This window comes from Tyto alba, unplaced genomic scaffold (assembly GCF_018691265.1).
Source record: "Tyto alba isolate M040663 unplaced genomic scaffold, T.alba_DEE_v4.0 Super-Scaffold_14, whole genome shotgun sequence".
Taxonomy (NCBI): Eukaryota; Metazoa; Chordata; class Aves; order Strigiformes; family Tytonidae; genus Tyto; species Tyto alba.
Genome location: NW_024881276.1, coordinates 2,553,752 through 2,574,122, shown reverse-complemented (window position 1 = coordinate 2,574,122; position 20,371 = coordinate 2,553,752). Strand labels below are relative to the sequence as shown.

Genomic DNA, 20,371 nt, shown 5'->3' with positions numbered 1-20,371 from the left:
CAAGGAACTTGGGAACAAAAAGCCTGGTTTTGTAACTACTCAGGCAAGCACCTGGGCTGCTATGAGGTCTTAAAAGATTCATTTCACAGCAGCTCTTATTAAATCTTTAGAAAAAAGCCTGGGGAATCAACACCTTCTAGAAGATATTATCAGCAACACTGATTTAAATATGCACAGAAAGCTGAATGCTGTATGAATAAAGCCTAAACACTTAAAAGACAGCATTTAGGAGAAGAAATTCAGCTACAGAGTTCCCGCTCATGCTTCAGTCAGTGAAACTCTTTTTTGCTCCTGTTAGAATGACTGGAGCGCCTATTTTATAAGAAGTTTTTTTGGCTGCTTTTTGGATTTAAAAAACCAAAATCTACCCCAGTTATGCAAGTGCAGCCTGGTACGTGATGACTGAAATACACGCATTTTATGCATGACTATTAGGTACGACAAAAGAAAGTGGGTGACTTCCTGGCAATTGGAGCACAGATACAGATCTTCTGCATGTTAGGATGAGGATGTCATTGGTAAAAATTGTGAAAATACTTAAAGACAGCTTTTCTGTGACTTCGATATTACATAAACAGGATTACTAGGCAACTCAGATCCAACTGGGGTACAAGATTTTTTTTTTTTTAAACTGAAATATTGTACAATAATAGCCAAGTATAAACCAAAAGCTTTGATTTTTCTAAAGCTTCACAGTTTAATACAACATATTAAAAAGAAAATTATACTGATTAAGTACTTCATGTTCTTATCAAGCACTTACACTTTGTCAAAGTTACCCTAGACTATCTCTAGTTGGAAGACCCATTTCTGACCAGTTTAAAGCTGAGTTTGGGATTTTATTATCTGTTTACTTGTTTTCAGGAGGTTTTACCTGTTTTCAGATGTTAAATGGGATATACAAAGCAACTGCTTTCTAACTGAACAATTCTACTATATAACCACCACAACCTGGTTTTGCTGTGAGCACATCGTTAGCATGCACCTAGCACCCAAAGAGGCAAGCGCAGTTAAAAAGCACAAAACTTTCACAAGTTAAAAAACACAAAACAGAAAGAAACAACCACATGCACACACAGATCAGGGGGAAGTACTTTAACAGCCCCCATCCAGGAACCTCTGTACTTGTATCTCTACAGACCAATATAGGAATACCTTCTTCCATATTTTACTAGGAAAACGGCAGCGTAAAATCAATCATATACTGGGTGACTCTGGGGAAAAATCCCTGCTGTCAAAAATTGACCTTTTTGGCAGATGGATGATGCAGAGTTAATGTTTATTTTCAGTTAGCTGTGAATATCTCTTTAAAGTCCCTGTTTAAACACTGAATTCAGCTTTTATACTTAATATAATGTAATTATGTTTTGCGATATTTTCTCATTTTAAAAAGTCTTCCAGAATCCAGTTTAAATTTTCAATGTTTATTATCAATCACGTTCACAGGACAATCCGAATTAGATAAAAAGCTACACAACAAATGTACAGAGACTACATGAAGCACGTACCCTTCTGTAACATTTACAATACCTGATGCTTAGGCTAGAAGTGTTCTTAACACCCAGTAACAAGAAATTGAAGTCAAAAGATAAATTATTGGATTGAGAAACTCCTTCATTAGAGGGGTTTTTATTAAAAACTCTTTGTGTTGGTAAGCAGGCTATCAATGTAAAAAAAAAAAAAAGTCAACATTCTGCTCTTTTCTAAAGTTTTCCCACTGTTTTAAGCCTAGATTCAGTTTCATTTAATCATCCTGTCCTCCAGCAAAAGTAGTCACAAAAACCAATTTAGCACTTTGTTTCCAGAGTAGGTTGATGATACAAAAAAATAAAACTATAAACATACATATAATCATGTATCAGCATATAAATTTGCAAATATTACATGTAAAAGGTTAGCGACCCCAATGGTCCTATATATGCACCGCTTTGATAAGTTACACAATGACAGATCTGAAGTACATTACACAATTTTAATGTACTGTCCATATCAGAAAGATACATTTACTATACGTATCTAGAATAATTCCTGCAAATACACATTGATGAGCTGCGCTAGTACTTTGGAGATCAATCTAAAATTTTTAGCTGTTTTCACAGCCTCTCCTCACACTTACTGAAAAAAGTCTTGGCTGGCTAAGTGCAAATAAGTGTTACTTTCCACTACCAGTCAAATTCTGGTGGCAGTCTGATTTTATTTCACATTGTCAAATCAAAACATTTCACAGAAGTGACATTCTTCTTACCTTCAGTACACCAATGGTTTAGTGACTTCAGGAGATGATCTTCCTCAGTTAATCTACGCGTAACCTGAAGCAAGAGGTCCTAAGGACATATTCTAGGTATGTAGTTTAAACTAAAGGCAAGCATTTGCCTAGTAGCAACAAAATAACAGCTCAGAACATCTCTTGGGCATGACAGAATTATGAATTTCAAGAGAACAGATTCTCTCATGTGCTAATTCTAAAAAATCAGGAAGAGATGTGTTTTTAGCTACCCACTTTTGGAGCTCCAGAGCTGTGAAACTGATGAGTTGAGACTCATTTTCAGTTAAGATGCGCAAGATCTTCCCTTTTGACAGATGACCATAATGACGAAATTATTGTTTTAGCACCTCAACACAGCCCCAGTCCGTTCAATGGATTCTAAAGGCTACATCAACTGGCAAGCCACACTTTTCATTAAGAAATTTGGTTTTGTGCATCTGCACGCACAATCTGTTCAAGTATTACACAGGGCTTGTAAGCCTGGCCATAAGCTTTAAATTCATGTAGAAAATTCAGTAATAATATAATATGCAAAAAATAAATCAATCATTTATTTAATACCCATCTAGATTTGCATTCTAATATGCACTATATAGCAATAAGCATCCTTACTGATCACTATTCAAATGCATCTCCCAAAATGCTAGTAGCACTTCTTCGGTCTGTTTTTAGAATTAATCCAAAATAAGCCCTACAGCAGTGTATAGTACTTTACAGCCAAATCTTCAGCACTACTACTGAGTGTAAAAACCCTTCTCCTGGGGTCTAGCGAGGAGGAGCTTTTTTTAACACCATCCAAGCCCTCCTCTGACTCCTTGTTGCTGTATGCTCCTTCTACCAAACAACGGTGCCAGAGAATTACTGCTCCGAGCCCAAGGAAACCTCGTGTATATCCCATATGTGACTTGGGAATACCAGAGGCAGCTGTAACGCCGGAGACCCTGAGTGGACCTTAGAGCACCTTCAGCAGAACACTCGTGCTCAGAATTCACCTCAAAGCAGAAGAGCCTGGCGAGTGCTCGCTCACCAGAATGCCGCTGCGACAACTCTCGGCATAAATGCTGCGGCAAACAACCTTATTCAAAAAATATGCTGAAGCAGAATAAGCCAGATGTACATCTTGTAAGTCACGCACTGCTTCGGAAAGCGTGCTATAAGGAGAATTCATTTCAGACTAGGCTTTCAGAAATAAGTCAACGACTACAGCTCCCTCCCTGGTCCCCCGTGAAGACAAATTTGCATGTGGGCAAGTTCTGAACAGCGAGTTCCACATAAATGCACTTTCTAAACAATGTGTCTGAGTTAAAGATAACAGTAACTACTGCATCACATTTGGATCAACATTGCACTTTTCAAATATGTATTACCATTAGGTGTTGACAAGAAATATTCAAGTGTCAATAGAAGTTTAGAAATCACTGTGAAGAGTTAGTAGAAAGCCTCCGTTGTTTCTGAAGTTGAAATGTAAGTTTCAAACACAACGCACATGGGGAGCTGTGCCATTTACTCCAGTTCAGGTAATATGGTATTAAAACCACCAACAGCTTTATAAATGGGATATATGAGAAATATAAAGTCAAATGACAAAACTTCTCAGATACTACTGCAATATTCAATCCAAGTAACCTTCAAGTGCCGAGAGAAACCATATGTGAACACCTTCACGTTAAACTTCACATTCCCATCTGCATGTCAGCGAAGTTGTAGAAATTGTCTACGTCTTGAGATGCTGATGCCTTGCTCTCTGATACAAAAACCTGTTTTATTAAACAAGGAAATAGTTACGCATCAGTAAGAAAGAAGTTCAAGTAGTCTTTGCTCATTCAGAGCCAGTAATGGTTATTTTTATTTTTGCATTTCACGAGAGGCTCAACTCTGTTGGTTTTCACTCCATGAGAGAACAGTGCTAGAATTCTCTCAGCCCTGATGCTGTTACCTGTTCCTAGAAGACAGCCCAGCCGCAGCAACCCTAGCCTTCCGCTAACAGGAATTTAAAGTTTTGGGCTCAATTATTCAGGCGTCACCGGTTCAGCTAGCGTCCGCTTAGATGTACTTTCTTGGTAAAGTAAAACTCTGCCTTTCTCTTAAAAGCAAGCTTAATGGTAGTCTAAAGTTTTTGTGTGTTTGTTTTCCCCCACCACTCCTGGACAAAGACTCCCTTGCACTATATTCCCCTCAAAAAACTTGAAGTGCGCTAGTGAAGTGCACTAGGGCTGTGGGAACGGGTCATTCCAGACAACTCCGCTCCTACAGTCACCACGTCTCTGCTTCAGCTCAGAATACCACGTGAATGTCAACTATGACACTCCCTCGAATTGGTTTACTAAAACTACCTTTTAAGATGAATATCCCGTTGTCTGGTAAATTTCCAATTTAAAACAAAGCAAGTAGTTCCCTAGGCTGTTGCTTGGACACATGGTAGACGTCTCATTGAAGGGACTTAAGAATATCCACTAATTATTTGGCAGTTGTTTGGTGTGACAGCGATTGGTACCATGGTCACAACAGTTGAATACCTCCTTTCAACGTCCCTCCCTACCAGGATATTACCATTTATATTTTTCAGATTATTTTATAAGTGATGAGACCAAGGAACAACACTAGAAAGCGTGCCAAAAAAGGTGCAAGACACCAGAAAGAACACCAGAGGTAAAGAGTGCAGGCCTGTCTAGTCCACACAAATAGGAAGTCTGCTTAAGCGCATCGCACAGAACTTTCCTTCTAATAGTTTCTACCAAACAGCTCAAAAAACTCCAGTGGTGCTACTGCTGAAGAACTTTTCTAACGGTACTAGAGTATCTAGAGTCGTTTATCAGATTTATTTCAGAAACAAAAACCTGGTGAAATCAGGGTTATTAATGGATGAATTGAATAATTTTTAACCGTGGTTTTCAAACGCAAATGTAACCACCCGCTGAAAAGCAAATAAATCTCCTGCAAAGCCTTACAGGATACACGTCTTCCTAAGAGCTTTTGTCATTGTTTCTTGATCAAGAACACCTATAATTCTTTCTGAGCACTGTAACAACCCTCAAACATAAGGGCAGCCAACAACGAGGTGAAACCACTTTATAGAACATTCCCGAACCTTCTGGTAGTACTAGGTCTGAAGTTTGTTACCCCCTAAACTGCTTCTAAATTATGTCCCAAGAAAAAAATACATTTTCTAAAAAATGTATACTCATGATATTGAATTATCAAGGGATACATGCACAAACCCAGTGTTCATCAGAAGTTTTTGAGTTTTATCTTATCTAAATAAAGATATGTACTTCTTAGGAAGCCCAAAGGTCTGCTTCTTAATTCAGTGCAACAAGTGTCTAAAATAAGTGAGATAGATTTTACTGTGGAACCAGGCTGTAAATAGAGCTTTTAAATCCAGATGCAGTAAGTAATTTCACATTTGGGACAGAACCCAAACACTACAGACCACCTCCAAGAACAATGCTTACTTCACAGCATGAAGCGCCCAGTCTGAGCTTTCTGGATGCATCTCAGATCAGGCCATTCAGTATTAAAACAACAGATACCAGTCATTTCCATGAAGAAAATATAAAATGTTATTTGTTCTAATAATTAATTTCACTTCAGTCTTTGAATAAAGAAAAAGATCTAGAAGAACCAGTAAATTACCTACCCAGTATCAGCTTTGTTTTGTATGAAAAAAAAATATGCTAACCACACTAAAAAAAAAGCTACTGTAAGCTTCTGCTTAAAGAGCCCAGTTTTATGGTAAAATTTGCAGTGATGACTTTTGGGCTACAAGAACAATCAGTAATATCACAACACTGCCCAGTTCTAGTATTCTTCAGACTCAGAGAGTCAAACTAAGGCCCGCTACACATCAGGTTTTTGCTGGCACAAAAAAAGCAAATACTAGCTGCACTTGAGATGACTTATTACAAGACAACTTTGTCCAGAAACTGGGCAGTCTAGCTCCAAGGAATTCCTTCAAAAGGAACTGAAAGACAGCAAGGAGCTGTATGGACACTAGGTCTCAAAGACATTCTAATTCTAGTCATCTTTGAACAGCTGCTTGAAAGCAAAGGAAGGGTTTGTCACTTTCTCATTATCAGGGATGCTCTAATTGTTTCCAGAAACTCTCTGAAAATCATTGCCATTCAGATGAATGGGGACAGCAAGCAAGGAGGTGTTGTGTAAAGAAACTACAGGAAAACAAGCTGGCAGAAAAAGAAGAAAAATGCCTTCGAAGGAAGGCATCCTGAAATATCCTACACAGCAAAAGTAAACCTTGAAAAATGTTGAAATCCCTCCATATTATCTCTGTCAGGATTTAATAGACTAGGACATCACAAAGCAGGCTTCAGTACAAGACTGTGAGCAGAGCTTTTCCCTATTGTATTTATAGAACTTGGTTTTACTATTATGCAAAATAACAGTTTTAAGTGCAAATCTTCCATTCTTCAATGGATATGGGGATTTAGTACTCTTTTTCCTAGGGCAATTCTTGTCTGACAAGCATCTTGAGTTTTGAGTACAAAAAAACCCCAAAATAAACCAACAAAAAAAATAGGATATTCAGATTTTACTATTCAGAAACCTAAGAAGATTGTGCAGTACATCAACACTACAGCTTGACCATCAAGTATCTTAGAAGTTCTGTAAAATTTTCTGTCAATAAAGCAATACATCAGCTTACCTTGGTCCCACTAAAAACATCATTTACAGTGCTTCGACATCCTTCCACAGCACCATCCCCATCGAACTCCAAAGCAACCACTGGACCTGGAAGACAGTTTCATCTAGAATCAATATTACTTTTAAGCTTGGCATTGACACAGATTTCTCAACCCATAGGGAATTGTGAAGCTTGCAAGAAACGTTTTATGGTTTTTACTTGAGCTGCCATAATGCAAGATACAGAATTAAAAACACTTAACCATAGCTTCAAAGTACAGTGTTATCTGAGAACAAAATATCTGTAATTCCATGATCGTTTTTGCGGAGATTCTGGCAGGATTCCAGTTTTACTTCTTGAAAGGCAGCAATGGCTCAAAAACACTAAGGAGTGCAGGGCATCGTGGAAGTGAGTCAGACTCTATTGCTCAAATAGTGAGCCATTTCACAGACATCTGGAGTAGGACTGAGTCATTCAGGCATTTCTGCCTCAGTCCCGATATAGCAAACTGCCTGATTTTAAGACTTGTTCTCACCCACTATTTGCAGATCCCCTTTCTCTGGTTTTGTTCTGAACATGTTATTTCTTCCCACAAGGGTGCAAAATAGCCCTTAAACTAGACTCCTCCGATAAGCACAGTAACTTTTGTCCTATTCTTGCAGTGAGCATCACAGACCTCTCTCTTACTGTGAAAGAAAATGCATGTTGCTACTAAGTTTGGGAATGTGTACTGAGCTTTAGCATGTAACAGATGGCAAGATGTCAGTACTTCTGCAGGAAGAGACAAAAACCAATTACAGTCAGATCAATAAGAAGGCTTCTGAAATACTCTGACAGTACACCAGTGATAAATAGGAACTTAACGCTTGCCTGCTTTATACACATCTATACCTATTTGCTTAAATATGTATACAGAAGCACTGAACACCAAGGTGGTTGAGCAGCAATGGTGGTAAGTTAGAAATAGTCTAAATGCATGAGGTTCTTTTGACTACCCCAGACAGATCTGCATGTGCCACTGCTCCTGAGCTATGCAGCTGGACCACTAGAGGGGGGACAGAGCCACAAAACACATGTGGAATAGCTTTTTTCTGATGCTTTTGGGAGTCTTGGCTGGTTTAGGGCCTCATGAGGCTCTAAACAAAACTCATCGCAACCGGCTTCACACTACACCCTTGAAACACAAATTTCTCCTTCATTCCTCTTTCTGCTCCAGAACTCTGTCATGACAGCTAGATTCCTGTATCAAGAAGAGAAAGAAAATACAAACTCACCTTTTTCAAGCAGTGGAATGAATTCTGATGCACACTGCTGGAAAACTCTGTGAGCATCCTCTGCTTTCATTGAGACTTCTTTAGTCTGTACCAGCTGAAAGCCTTTACCAGTCATCTGTTAACAGAGAAAGAATTCATGTTAAAAATGCTTCTAAGGCAGAGTTCAGCTCAAGTATCCAGGTTACACTGGAATAGACCCATTTTCCCCCATACACATTAAGCCACAGAGCAAAGGGACCCTTTTTGCTCTTTTCAAAGACCGTTTGCTTTCTCTACATTCCTGTTTATTTTTATTCCATTTATCCAGACTTTCTCCTCTGCTCTAGTGCACCTAGAGGAATAAATGTGAATGTTTTTGTTTTATATCGCAGCCCAGGGTTGTGTTTTTTTCCCCACAATCCCTCACAAGCTGAAACTAATGGGAGTTAAAAGCATTCAGCATCTGGAGTCAAGCAGTTAGTTCTCATTAGTCTGCAATAGTTCAGTCGAGCATTAGCTGAAACTCTCATCTATCCACTACTGAAGTTTTCTACTCTGGAAAAACAGTTACAAACTTTTGAACACACACACACACACACAGCTTTTTACTTCAAATCTAATACAGAACTAAAAGCATGTGGAGAAGGAACAACTGTATTTGCATCCTATTAATTTGTATCTATTAATCTACCCAGTGGTAAGATTTCCAGAGAATCTCACTAACTAGCCTTTTACTGTCGTCTCAACTCTAATTTCTAAAGAGCTACTAACACAGGAGAGCATATCTATTATTCTCTTTACTGTAGCTATTCCTTCTTCAGAAAAAAAACAGCCCATAAATATCATTATCTCCCTTCACTCAAGTATTGGTTAGTAACTCAGTTCCATAAAAATCTAACTGGGCAGCGGAGGGAGCATGGAAACACTCTACAGCCTTCTTTCCTTGCAGTTAAAAGCCCAAGCTAAAGAGCTCCATCAGTTGTTTTGCTGATCATGCAACACTGGGATCAGCAGCTTTTGCAGATATCTCTCTCAAAAGCTGTAGCTCGTGGTTACTGGCCCAGCTCTGTCATCCCTGGCACTCCAGGGTTCTAAGAGCAGGCAGCCACTCCCAGATTTTAGCCCCAGGAGAGCCCAAACTCAGCCAAGCTTGGGAGCTGCTGCCTCACAGGGAAGGGGGGAAGGAAAAAAAAAAGAGACAGCACCAGCTGTTTATGTAATCAAAGACAGCTGAGCAGCCATAACAAACTCTCACAACTCTTCCAGAAAAAAATTCCAATACTGGGTGGCAAGGGGGATGTAATTAAAAAAAAAAAAAAAAAAAAAAAAGTTAAAGTCTCTGTTAGTAATGAAAAAAGTTTCAGGACAGACTGTTTTGTTAGCTGTGATTACTGGGGCAATAAGCTAACAAGTTAATTGGCTACACCCCTTTCACAAGTCTTGTCAATCAGTCTACATTTGGCCAAGTTCATCAAATCAGCTACACATTTTCTTCAGAACATAGCTTTGGTGTGCCATGATTGAAAAGTGCACTGGAACTATTAGAGGATAGATGTGCCAATCACAAGATGCCATCTGCAAAACAGCCGATAGGATGAGCTGCAGTCTCTTACCTTGCTTTAAGGTTTCAAACGCTGCATTTGATTGGTATGCTTAGTAGACAAGCAAAGCCTCTGCATTCTCCCTTCAGGGAGCACCAGAATCTATCCAGAGGGAAGTTCAATTAGAAATTCAAAAAGCTGAACGTAGACAAAGGTCGCTTACCTCATCAATTAACTTCCTGGCATTTGCAGTTGTGTAGTCACCAGCAAAAAACACGGCCAAACATGATTCATCGCTGCTTTTCTGTCTCCGCCCTCGAGTTATTGGTATTATGCTCCTTGTAGCATCAGTAGAAATTCTGACAGCTTTCAGCTCCTCAGAGCTGGGAAGAGGAACGTAATCTTGGACTACAGCATTCTCAGGCAAAAGGCCCCAATTATTTTCTCCTGACACAGGAGTAAAGTCATGGATGTTGCTCCATGTGTTATTGAAGATACTCAGTCCAGCATCTTTAAATTGCAAAGCAAGCTCAGGATAATAGTACTGGAAACAGCCGAATTTCATACCTGTGGAGGACTCGATAATGGGCTGGGTGGCACAGCACAAGAATACCTCCAGCTTTCTGCAGTCCCGAGTGCGAAACTGTTGGCAGGCCACTATGCATTTACAATCTTTGCAGTCACGGAAAAACACGCTGCCTTTTATTGGTCCTAAAAAGATTCGGCAGTTTACACAGTCATCAACAGTGATTGTAGCAGAATGGTCGAATAGGTAGATACTACAATTTTCACAGTCCTGAATGACAAATTGTTGCCCTGCTACTTTTCCGGGCAGTCGACCGACAGTTTCATCTTTAAGTCCGGAAAAAATGTAATCTTTGGGATCAATCTGGAGAAAAAAAAAAAAAAAAAAGAATGTGAAAGTCTTCACACACAGAGGATGTTATAATGTTAAACGTCAGTTGACTTGCACTGAGGTAGCACTGAATTGTACAGAATAACCTGCCAGAAAACTCTTCAAAGCATGATGAAAGATCAAAGGCAGCTCTTTTAGCTAAACTACTGGAATGCACAGTATTGAGGTATGACAAAGAAGTGAAACGACACTTCTGAGATGTTCCCAAAAAAACCACTTAACTCAGTTTGTCCTCTAATAAAGAAAAGGGGCAGAGGGAGCTAATTTTCTCTGTGGCCTCTGAAGTGTCTCAAAAAAGATGATGGTCCTAGGTATCATCCTAATAACTGTAAGAAGTGAATTGGCCAACATACTTAAAGATTCATAAAGCTAGAGATACACAGTATTTCCTTTTCAAGTAGTTTTCTTGGTTATTTTACCACACCTCAACGTGTTTCAAAGAAACCTTGCTGCTTTCAAGCAGCGTCTCCTTTATTATGTTTGCAAACTATGAAGAACTCGCTTATCTGTGCCACAGCATCGTCTTGTGCTAGCAACTACAAGATTTTTGTGCTGACAACAGCCACATGATTGTTTTAGCTACAACCAACAAGCCAACATTGCCAGTGGTGGTGCAGGGGGCACGTTTACAGACTTCTCCTCCTCCACACTCCAGCATCCCCTCGGCTGGGGAAGGGCACTTGGGGATGTGGCTTCCCCTGGGACCCTCCGTTGGGGAGCAGCAACTGAAGAGCTACACAGTGCCCGGGAGGGTATGCAGTGCAGGTGGCCAGCATGAATAATAAAGCTCGTGCTATCCTAACACCCAAGGAATCTGAGCTGGCTCATTTCTAGATATATGCAAGTCTCAAGACAACTACAGTTCCCAGAGCAAATTCTACTCTGCCCTCTTGTGAAAGCTTATTAAAGTAACACTTAGAAGTATACAAGTACCTGAACTAGCCTAACCCAAGAGCACTTTCACAAACTTGCAATTTGATTATCAGCCCAGGGACCCTAATGTTTGCTTCACTGTAATCAGTGTTAATGCATTAAAACAGTTTCTGTATAGCCCAATTTGTAAGAAACTCTTCCTCTTTCTCTTCCTCCCCCTCAGCATTTCAAACTTTCTGGTCTCCAAATTTCACATGAATAAGGCATAAACCAGCGTGGACTAGTGACAGACATTCACTAAACCAGCTAAGACCAGGTAGCTTTTGTCCAGAACAGCTACCAGAAGCTAAAAGTCTCTACCAAGCGATAAATTGTACTCCTTGACATATAACATATCTGACCTCCAGACAGGAAAGGAGATTTGCAGCTGATGAATCTTCCAAATAAACTGCAAGTTGAGACAATGAAGATGGCTTCCTAGAAGTGTCCCCTCAATCATATTAAATATCACTAATACACATTCAAGAAAGTTAGTTGGAAGATTTACAAATAAAATTGGGGGGTTCGAACGATAAGGGACACAGCATGGAGGCTCAGCCACACAGTATGATTAGGACTCAAACCCTCTAAGGTCTTAAGTCTCATGTACTGTTACATATTGGATCCACCTATAAGATATTCCTACTCATATTCTTTCATACTTGAGAACATAAGGATCAAAACTGCTTTCGGACACATTTTTCCCAGGCATCTCTTAGAACATTTATGTTTGTGTGTATTTATGTATGTTGGTTTGGTTTTTTTAATAATCCTGGGAGACAGGCTTACTGCTTTCAAAACAGCGTACAGAAGAACAGTTACTTCTCTTAGGAAGGAGAAGTTCAAAGTTTCCAGAACATACAGCTTTTTTGAAAGTTGGCCACTAAGCACGTCCTTCTAAATCACTCTGCTATAAAAAGCCTCTGAGGCAGCACTAGCTCATCCTACACATTAGCCTTTATGGAGGTGTGTGAAACTTCAACTTCACCTTGCAATTTTATTCAGGTCTAGGTGAAAAACAGTGGTTAGTCAGCTAACCCGCAGCTTACAGTTTCAAGAGACAGCTCTTGAGAAAAAGTAGTAGTTGAGTTTAATGATAAAAAAGGTCAGCTTATTACCAGATTCAGAAGCTCAATTTTATTTCTCTGACATGAATGAAGAGTTCTGCCCTGACACAACTCTTCCCCGTTTGTTCACCATGCTAGGGAATTGGCCAATTTCCTTTAGTTTTGCTTTGCAATTTTCCTTTTAAATACCAAGAGTATTTATTAACACGGTCGTACAGACCGGAGGGACTGAATGAAATAGTTTTAACGCTCTCTCCCTCCACAGGGTTATTGCCCCTGCAAGGAGGGTGTAACCCAAGAAGCTATAGCAGACCTGAATGCTTCACTTCCCTTGGGTATTAAGAAACACGACAGAGAAAGGAACGTGAAGGCAGAAGTGTGATTTTGAGGATGCATCCAAACGCTGCTAATACGTTAATCACAGAGTTTCACGCTCACCATCTCTGAAGTCTGCAGCTATCATCAACAGGTTAATATCACATCACTGCATCCATCCTCCTTCCCCTGACAGTCAGCACTAACTGCTTATTAAGCTCTGTCTCTGCAATGTAGCAAAAAAGCAGGCTAGGAAAAACAAAAGCAACAGAAGGTGGTAACATCTGCAGGCTCATCCAACCATAACCAGGGCTATGCAGATCTCTCCGCCCATTCACCAGGTGTAACTTTTGCTGTAAAATCTTAAGCGTGTGGCAGGCCAGAAAAAAAAAATCAGCTATTTGACAACTCATCTATTTATCCTTCGCATTTGGATAAAGTTTGAAAGAAATTTGTCCAAATCCACCTATCTCACCCAGACAGATGCTTTACTCTTCATCCCTTAATACTTTTTTAAATGTCTCTTTCCCCAGGCTGGTATAAATCCAAATGATGACAGTATTTACAGAGGCAACTTTTAATGCTTTCAGATGAATTTAAACCGTTTTCGGAGTTGATAGAAGTCATGCATTAATAGATAAGGGCACAGCTCAAGAGTTGAAACCTTGTAACAGAAGTGCCATGTGCAGGTTCGGTAATTTCTCCAGAATGCCCTAAAATAGCTAGATACGATGGCGAAAAAGTAATCTCTGCTTACACAACACTCTTCCCCATCAGAGGTACAGAAGACTCACCTCTGGTTATCGGTGATGACATTGGTGATAAGTCTGTTACAAAGGACTGGAGAACAAATTGTAAGGAGCATGGATTTTAAAGAACAAAGAAAGGAGAGAAGTGAAGGTGAAGGCCAACAGAAGTTTGTCATGCTTGCTTTGACACCTAGGAGGTTCTGCTGCAACAAGTGCAAGGTGGATTAAGCAGCTTTCCTTCCTGCAAACACTTGTTTTGCAAGAAGTTCAGAGGCCAGACGTGAAGGCTGCAGATGACACACATCTCTTCAGCCACCATTATCCAGTTTACTGGCATCAAGACTTGGTAGTTTCTATATGGAAGACGACTTAACAGTCGTAGACCATCACAGTTTTTAGTAGTAACTGTGCCTAGAACTGCCAAGGATCCCAATAGCTTCTTGAACTCTTTCTGGTAGGAGTTCTTGTCTTAACAAGAATTTTTCACCAGATCCATTGGGAAAGGAGTTTTAGTCAGAGATGACATGCCACCATAAATATGAGGAAGGTCCTGCTGTTCTTAACGGATTATGCTTCTCCTCTAGTTACTTGGGTCTAACCTGCTGAGCAAACACTAATTTGTGAAGTCTTTCTAAACCACTTACACTGAGGTCTTCTCTTTTAAATATCCTTCTCAAAAAGTCATTCCCTACCTCTCTAAATCACAACAGATGGCAGCTCAGCTATGGACTTATATACCGTTGATGACATACAAGAGTTGGTTGCTGACCCAGTGACATTAAAAGCTGCAGCTATAGGGTAGGCACACAAACCTAAGAGGCTTAACATGCTATTTTTGTCAGTAGAGGAATTAACAGAAAGGAAATAAGCAAGAACAGTGCATTCCCAGGCCAAGACACTTCTGCATATTCATACTTGCATGGGTTTGGTGCCCTGAAGTACTGCGTTGCAACATCCTCTGGAAACACTGTGTTGAAGTTACTCACCTCTGGCAGATTTCTAGATTCTTAGGCAACAAGAAGAGGTGGAAAGAAAGGCAGTATGTGCAGGTTCCACTCACTAGCACAGTTTTTCATCTTGGAGCGCCTGTGCACCTAGACTTTAAATATGGCCAATACAACAGTTTGAATGCACATTTTATTTTATTATTTGTATTCTTTGCCCTCTTCCAGAGTACCCATAATAGCATAAAATGGTCATTCTCATACTTTTCTGAGCAGGAAGCCTGTGCTGGGTTTCTGTAGTGGGGCTTTTGATAGAGGGGCAGGGGGCTACAGCGGTGGCCCCTGTGAGAAGCTTCTCGAAGCTCCCTCAGCTCCAAGTCAGACCCACCTGTGGCCAGAGCCGAGTCAATCAGCGATGATGGCTGCACCTCTGTGAGAACCTATTTAAGAGGAGGAACCCGAGAGGGGGTTGGGACTTGTGAGGAGGAGTTGGGAGAAGGACAAACATGGGGGTCAGTGGGAGGAAGGAGGAAGCAGGAGGAGGGGAGGTGTGCTGGAGCAGAGACCCCTGTATCCCGTGGTGAGACAGCAGGGCCGCCCACCCCGCCACCCATGGAGGTCTACGGTGGAGCAGAGGCCGACCTGCTGAAGCCCGAGGAGGAGCCCAGGCCAGGCGTCTGCACGTAAAAGAGGCCGGGACTCTGAGGGAAGAAGCAGCCCCCACTGTTGTGGTTCGGCGCTGGGAGGGCTGGAACACGCGGGGGGGACCCACGGCGGAGCAGCACGGGAACGGCTGCGGCCCGTGGGGAGGGACTCACTGAGGAGAAGGTTCGTGGAGGACTGTCTGCAGTGGGGGGGGAGCCCCGCGGAGCAGGGGAGGGATGTGCAGCGTTAATCCCCCATCCGGAGAAGGAAGGAGCCTTGGGCTGACTGTAACCCCCATCCCCTGCTGCAGGAGGAGGGAGAGAGATGGGGAGCAGAGCTGAGCCCAGGGAAGAAGGGAGGGGTGGGGGGAGGTGTTTTTAGATGTGGTGGTACTTCTCCCTGTCCCACCTTGCCTGTTACGTGTTGGTTTTGTTAGCATTTTAATTGAAGTGATGGTTCTTTTTCTTCCCTTAACGAGTATGTCCTTTGCCTGTGACAGTAATGGGTGAGCCACCCCTCCCTGTCCATATCTGGATTCCTGAGCCATTTTGCTTCATTTCTCTCTTTCCCATTCCTGAGAGGGGAAGGGATAAGTGAACAGCTGGGGTGCTCAGTTGCCCTCTGGGCTCAAACCCCCAAAAAAGCCATTGCCAAATACTGCAGACAGAAGACGAGGAAGAAGAAAGGAAGCTACTACATGCCTATATCTGACTTCACTGGAAATACTGTTTAATATGAACCTGCTGACTGTTACTCAGTTGATAGACTACATTTTGAAAAATACAGCAGTAGTTCTTCTGGTGCACTTGGAAGTTTAAGAGAAATGCACTGGATTTAAAGACAAAATATTTCATTGTTTACTTTGAGAAAAAGTGTGCTTGTTTATATTGCAAAATAAAATATAAAATGGCTACCTAAATGAGATCTAGATAGTCCATGATGCCCACCTTATCTCAGACCATTCTAGCAAAATCCACAAATGTAAGGTAACTAACAAGACTACCTATGATTTACGTAAAAATTTAAGCCTCTGAGGTTTTTTTAAACTGTTTGAATACAGCCATCACAGCCTGATATAGCTGCATGTTTCCTATCAACTAAAGCAGTTAAGTTGAAAGTCAGCTGACACAGAACAAAACCTTGCTTGTTCCTTCTAAATGGAAAAATCATCTGGGAAGGGAAGTCCCCCTAAGCGTTAAGCGCTACTGTGATCGTAATTAATCTAATCCTACTTCTTCAAACATAAGACAACAGCAAAAAAAGACAATGCAGCATCTTGTGTTTCTTCTCTTGCAGAGAAAGTCACAGTATGTGGGCATATCTGCCATCACAAAACCCCAGTTCCTGTCTATATGTACCCATATTCAGTTACTGCTATAGTTACCACCCCCGTCATGCACGTAAACAACCTCAGTCATGCAGAAGATAGTAAGGTAGGAAAGGAAAAGAGAGACCAAGAGCAGAAATACCACCTTACATTCCAGGTGAAAACCCATCTGAAGAAGGCTGAGGAGGGCTGAGCACCACCGGGTTCCTCTCCTACACTTGCTCAGAAGGGGACTCTCATGACAGCCCAGCGACATCAGCACGTAACGAGCCCCCGGGATGAAGTGCAATAACAGACTCTGTAATAAACAGCGCTGCTCTTATTCTCCTGGACTAAGAATCCCAGAGCAGCAAAAAACAGAATACTCATCATTTTCCCTTCTGTTTTCAAGATAAGCTGATCCTTTGATTCTTCTACTGCACCACAAGTAACCTTCACACAGCTCTCCGAACCCAAAGGTCAGCAAGCATTACAATAGATCCCAGAAGACTTCAGACGCAATCCAAATTTGAATAATTTTTATATACTTTAAAAACACAGGCTTCTGTCCTCACTTCAATGAGGTCACGCAGAAATCTGAGCAGGCCCCTCAAATTCATATACTTTCCTTAATTTCAATTCAACCATCAGCATCTTATAACACTTTGTATTTAGAGTCTTCTACTACATGGTCCATTTTTGGGACTATAATACAAGTGTTACATTGTCACTAGGATATCATCATACTACTCTTGGGCTAGGTCAACTCTAGCCGACAGTACCACTACTAATCATCTTTTGCCACCAGAATATAATTAAACTAGACTACACTAGCGATGCTGTTCTTCAGAAGCAGAAGAAATAGTTTCACTGGAGGAACTCTTCAGGTTCAGAGCATCTTCTAGCAGAGCTGTCAGCTAGCAGTCTCCTCTCTTCACATCCCTAATCAGACAAGCATGCACACGAGTGTCCCTACATTCCTCTGCCTACCACGAGTGCCAGCGTGGCATTGCTTTACAGGAAGACAGCTGGAGTGTCCGAGCAGCAAGACTTACCGACCTGTGAGGAAACACACAGGATAGCTTATAAGAACAGCAGACAACTGCCAAACCTGCTTGCAGAACTGCACTATATAACCAGAACTGCATCACTGAGTAAGAGAGCCTAAAATTAGGAACATGGCCTCAGCCCTAACGATGCATCAACACATTATTAAAAGTAACAGGAAAAACATCAAAAGACCACTAGCACATCTGCTGACAAAGTTGATGTTTTCTGGGTTCAGAATACAATTCAATGCACTTGATGAACAAAACCGAGTCTTAATGCCACTGGTTTTCTGACTGACTTCAACCGAACTTTGCATACAAACACAAACTGTGAAATGAGTAAGTATAATTTATGTGACGCGTCAGAAATGAGAAAGCAACAGACAACAGGATAATGTATCAGAGACAAAACTTGAAGCTACTACATCAACACTTAGTATCACTCAACACAAACCGGGATCAACAAGTTTAGTGCACTAAGTGCTCAGTATTCCTTTATGTAAGGCCAAGTGTCTCAGTACTGCTTTCCTGATTTAACGTACTAAGCATATACCAAAAAGCCCAATGAAAGAGCAAGGAAATGGGCTTAAATACTAAATAGCTGTTCTGGAACTGTACAGTACAAAATTAAGCAGCTAATTTGCTGGCTTCCACAGTTCAGTAGCACAGCCCAACCTCACTGATTCTTCTGGTTTTTAAGTCTTTTATAGAAAAAGGAGGAAGTTGTGCATGCAATACCTTACACGCCTTTTTTTTTTTTTTCCTCCACAGAAATAGATTGTTGGTGCTGCGATAGACTCATCTGTCAGCTTGAGCCTACTTCCAGCATGTTAACAACAGTCATCTCCTTAGCAACAAGGCTGGCTGTTCTCCGATTCGTTTTTACGTCCTGACTTTCCTTCATTTAGTTTTATAAGTTAGAGCCACATAAGCAGACTGAGTAAAAAAACCTCGTATCAGTTGAGCTGCAGCTGATGAACTGGCTCTAAAGTTAAAGAATATGATTTCAGATGCTCATTTAGTAATTTACTTCCGCACAGAGCTAAGATTTCTCCTGCTACTCTATGATATGGTTTCGGTAGAGCCCTCTCCCTGTGCAAACAGTCTCCGTACAACTAACAGGCTGCCACCCTCCTCTTCTCTCTCCAACACCGCACCGCAAATATCCACTAGCAAGTCAAAGCAACAAGCCCAACACAGATCAACCGCCTTTATCCTCAAGGAACTGATTCCTCTGGGCCACGCGCAGGCTCTCTAGCTCATCTCCATCTAAGCTTGTCTTAATCTGCTTGGAAGACTTAAGGGACACCCTAGAGCAGCTGGCCAAGTCTGAAAAACAAACATGCTAAACATTCAAATAAGTTCACACATTTTCTTTTCTACACTCGCAACATATGGCCTAAAGGTTTGGGGATTTCGTCTGTTAAAACCGCATCAATTAAGTTTATGGCCTGCCCCATTTTTTCCTTTCCCCACCCAAAGGCAGCTGAAGAGGAGGGGAGACCTATCAGGGCTACGATGTCATGATATATTTAGGAAGTGAAACTTGGAATGAGTGTGGGAAGAAATACAATTATCCAGCACTCAAGTGCCTTCCCGCTTGGGACTTCACGACTGCCTTCAGGAAACAGCACTGGGAAGGATCTGTCTTCATCTGTCACTTCAGGGACCGGTAGGCTAGTTCCAGTTCATCTAGCTTTAAAACCAACAAACCAACCAACCCACCCCAAACCAAACACATCCCAAACACCCCCCAAAACAAAAAAAAAAAAAAAAAAAAAAAAAAAAAAAAAACAAAAAAAAAAAAACAACCACCACCCAAACTGCCAGGCAGGAGGAGTAAGTATGTGACAGGGAGGACGCAAGTTGCACGCCTCCCCCTGAAGCGCCAAGCACGAGCTGCCGGCCCCGCCGAGCCCCCCCAGGCCCCGCCGAGCCCCCCCAGGCCGGGCCGGGCCCCCCCCAGGCCGGGCCGAGCCCCCCCAGGCCGGGCCGGGCCCCCCCCAGGCTGGGTCGGGCCCCCCCAGGCCGGGCCGGGCCCCCCCAGGCCGGGCCGGGCCCCGGTGCCCGCAGGATCCGGTGCGCCGCCCTCTCTCCTCTTGCACAATTCGCGACTGGCCGGTAAAATCCTTAAGATAAATAGTCTGTGGGGTTTTTTTTTGGTTTTGGGTTTTTTTTTTTTGGTTAATAAACGCACTTAACTGCGCGGACCACGGCGGTACCGGAGGAAGTGAGCCGCCCCGCCACATACACCGCCCCCCCACACCCCCCGCCCCGAGCAGCCTCTGCCCGCCCGGCGCAGGGTCCCCGCCACGGCTACAGCCCCGCAAACCCCGGGCGGCAGAAGCGGCCGAGGCGCTGCCCGCCGCGACAGCCGGCCGATACCCCGCGACAGCCGGCCGATAACCCGCGACAGCCGGCCGATACCCCGGGCGCTACCTTGGCTCGCTGGTCCCAACTGTACTGCGGCGCCTTCTCCTCGCCGGCCGCCGCCTCCGGGCCGGATCCTCCCGCCGCCGCTTGTTGTTGTTGTTGTTGTTGTTGTTGTTGTTGTTGCTGTTGTTGCTGTTGTTGTTGCTGCCCGCCCTGACCCGGCTTCCTCCGGCGGGAGAAGCAGCAGCCCATGGCGCCGCCGGGAGAGGCCGGGAGCGCGCGCCACCACAGCGCCGCGCCGCTTCCGGTTCCCCCCGCCCCGTCTCCCGTAGCGACCGCGCCCCGCCCCGCCCCGCCCCAACCGCCACCGGGGCGGCCCCGTGAGGCGGAACGGGG

The 20,371-nt window shown here is 42.6% G+C and overlaps 1 protein-coding gene across 1 annotated transcript; it reads right to left on the bottom strand.

Moving 5' to 3' along the window:
* Positions 1-1,408: 1,408 nt before the first annotated feature.
* RP2 (RP2 activator of ARL3 GTPase) lies at positions 1,409-20,282 on the bottom strand. Its single transcript, XM_042788944.1, has 5 exons — positions 20,042-20,282; positions 9,923-10,588; positions 8,180-8,294; positions 6,927-7,012; positions 1,409-4,023 (listed from the first exon to the last, which is right to left on the bottom strand). Exons 1-5 carry the CDS (start codon positions 20,225-20,227, stop codon positions 3,940-3,942), a joined length of 1,137 nt encoding a protein of 378 aa, XP_042644878.1. The 5' UTR covers positions 20,228-20,282; the 3' UTR covers positions 1,409-3,939.
* Between the last annotated feature and the right edge of the window lie 89 nt (positions 20,283-20,371).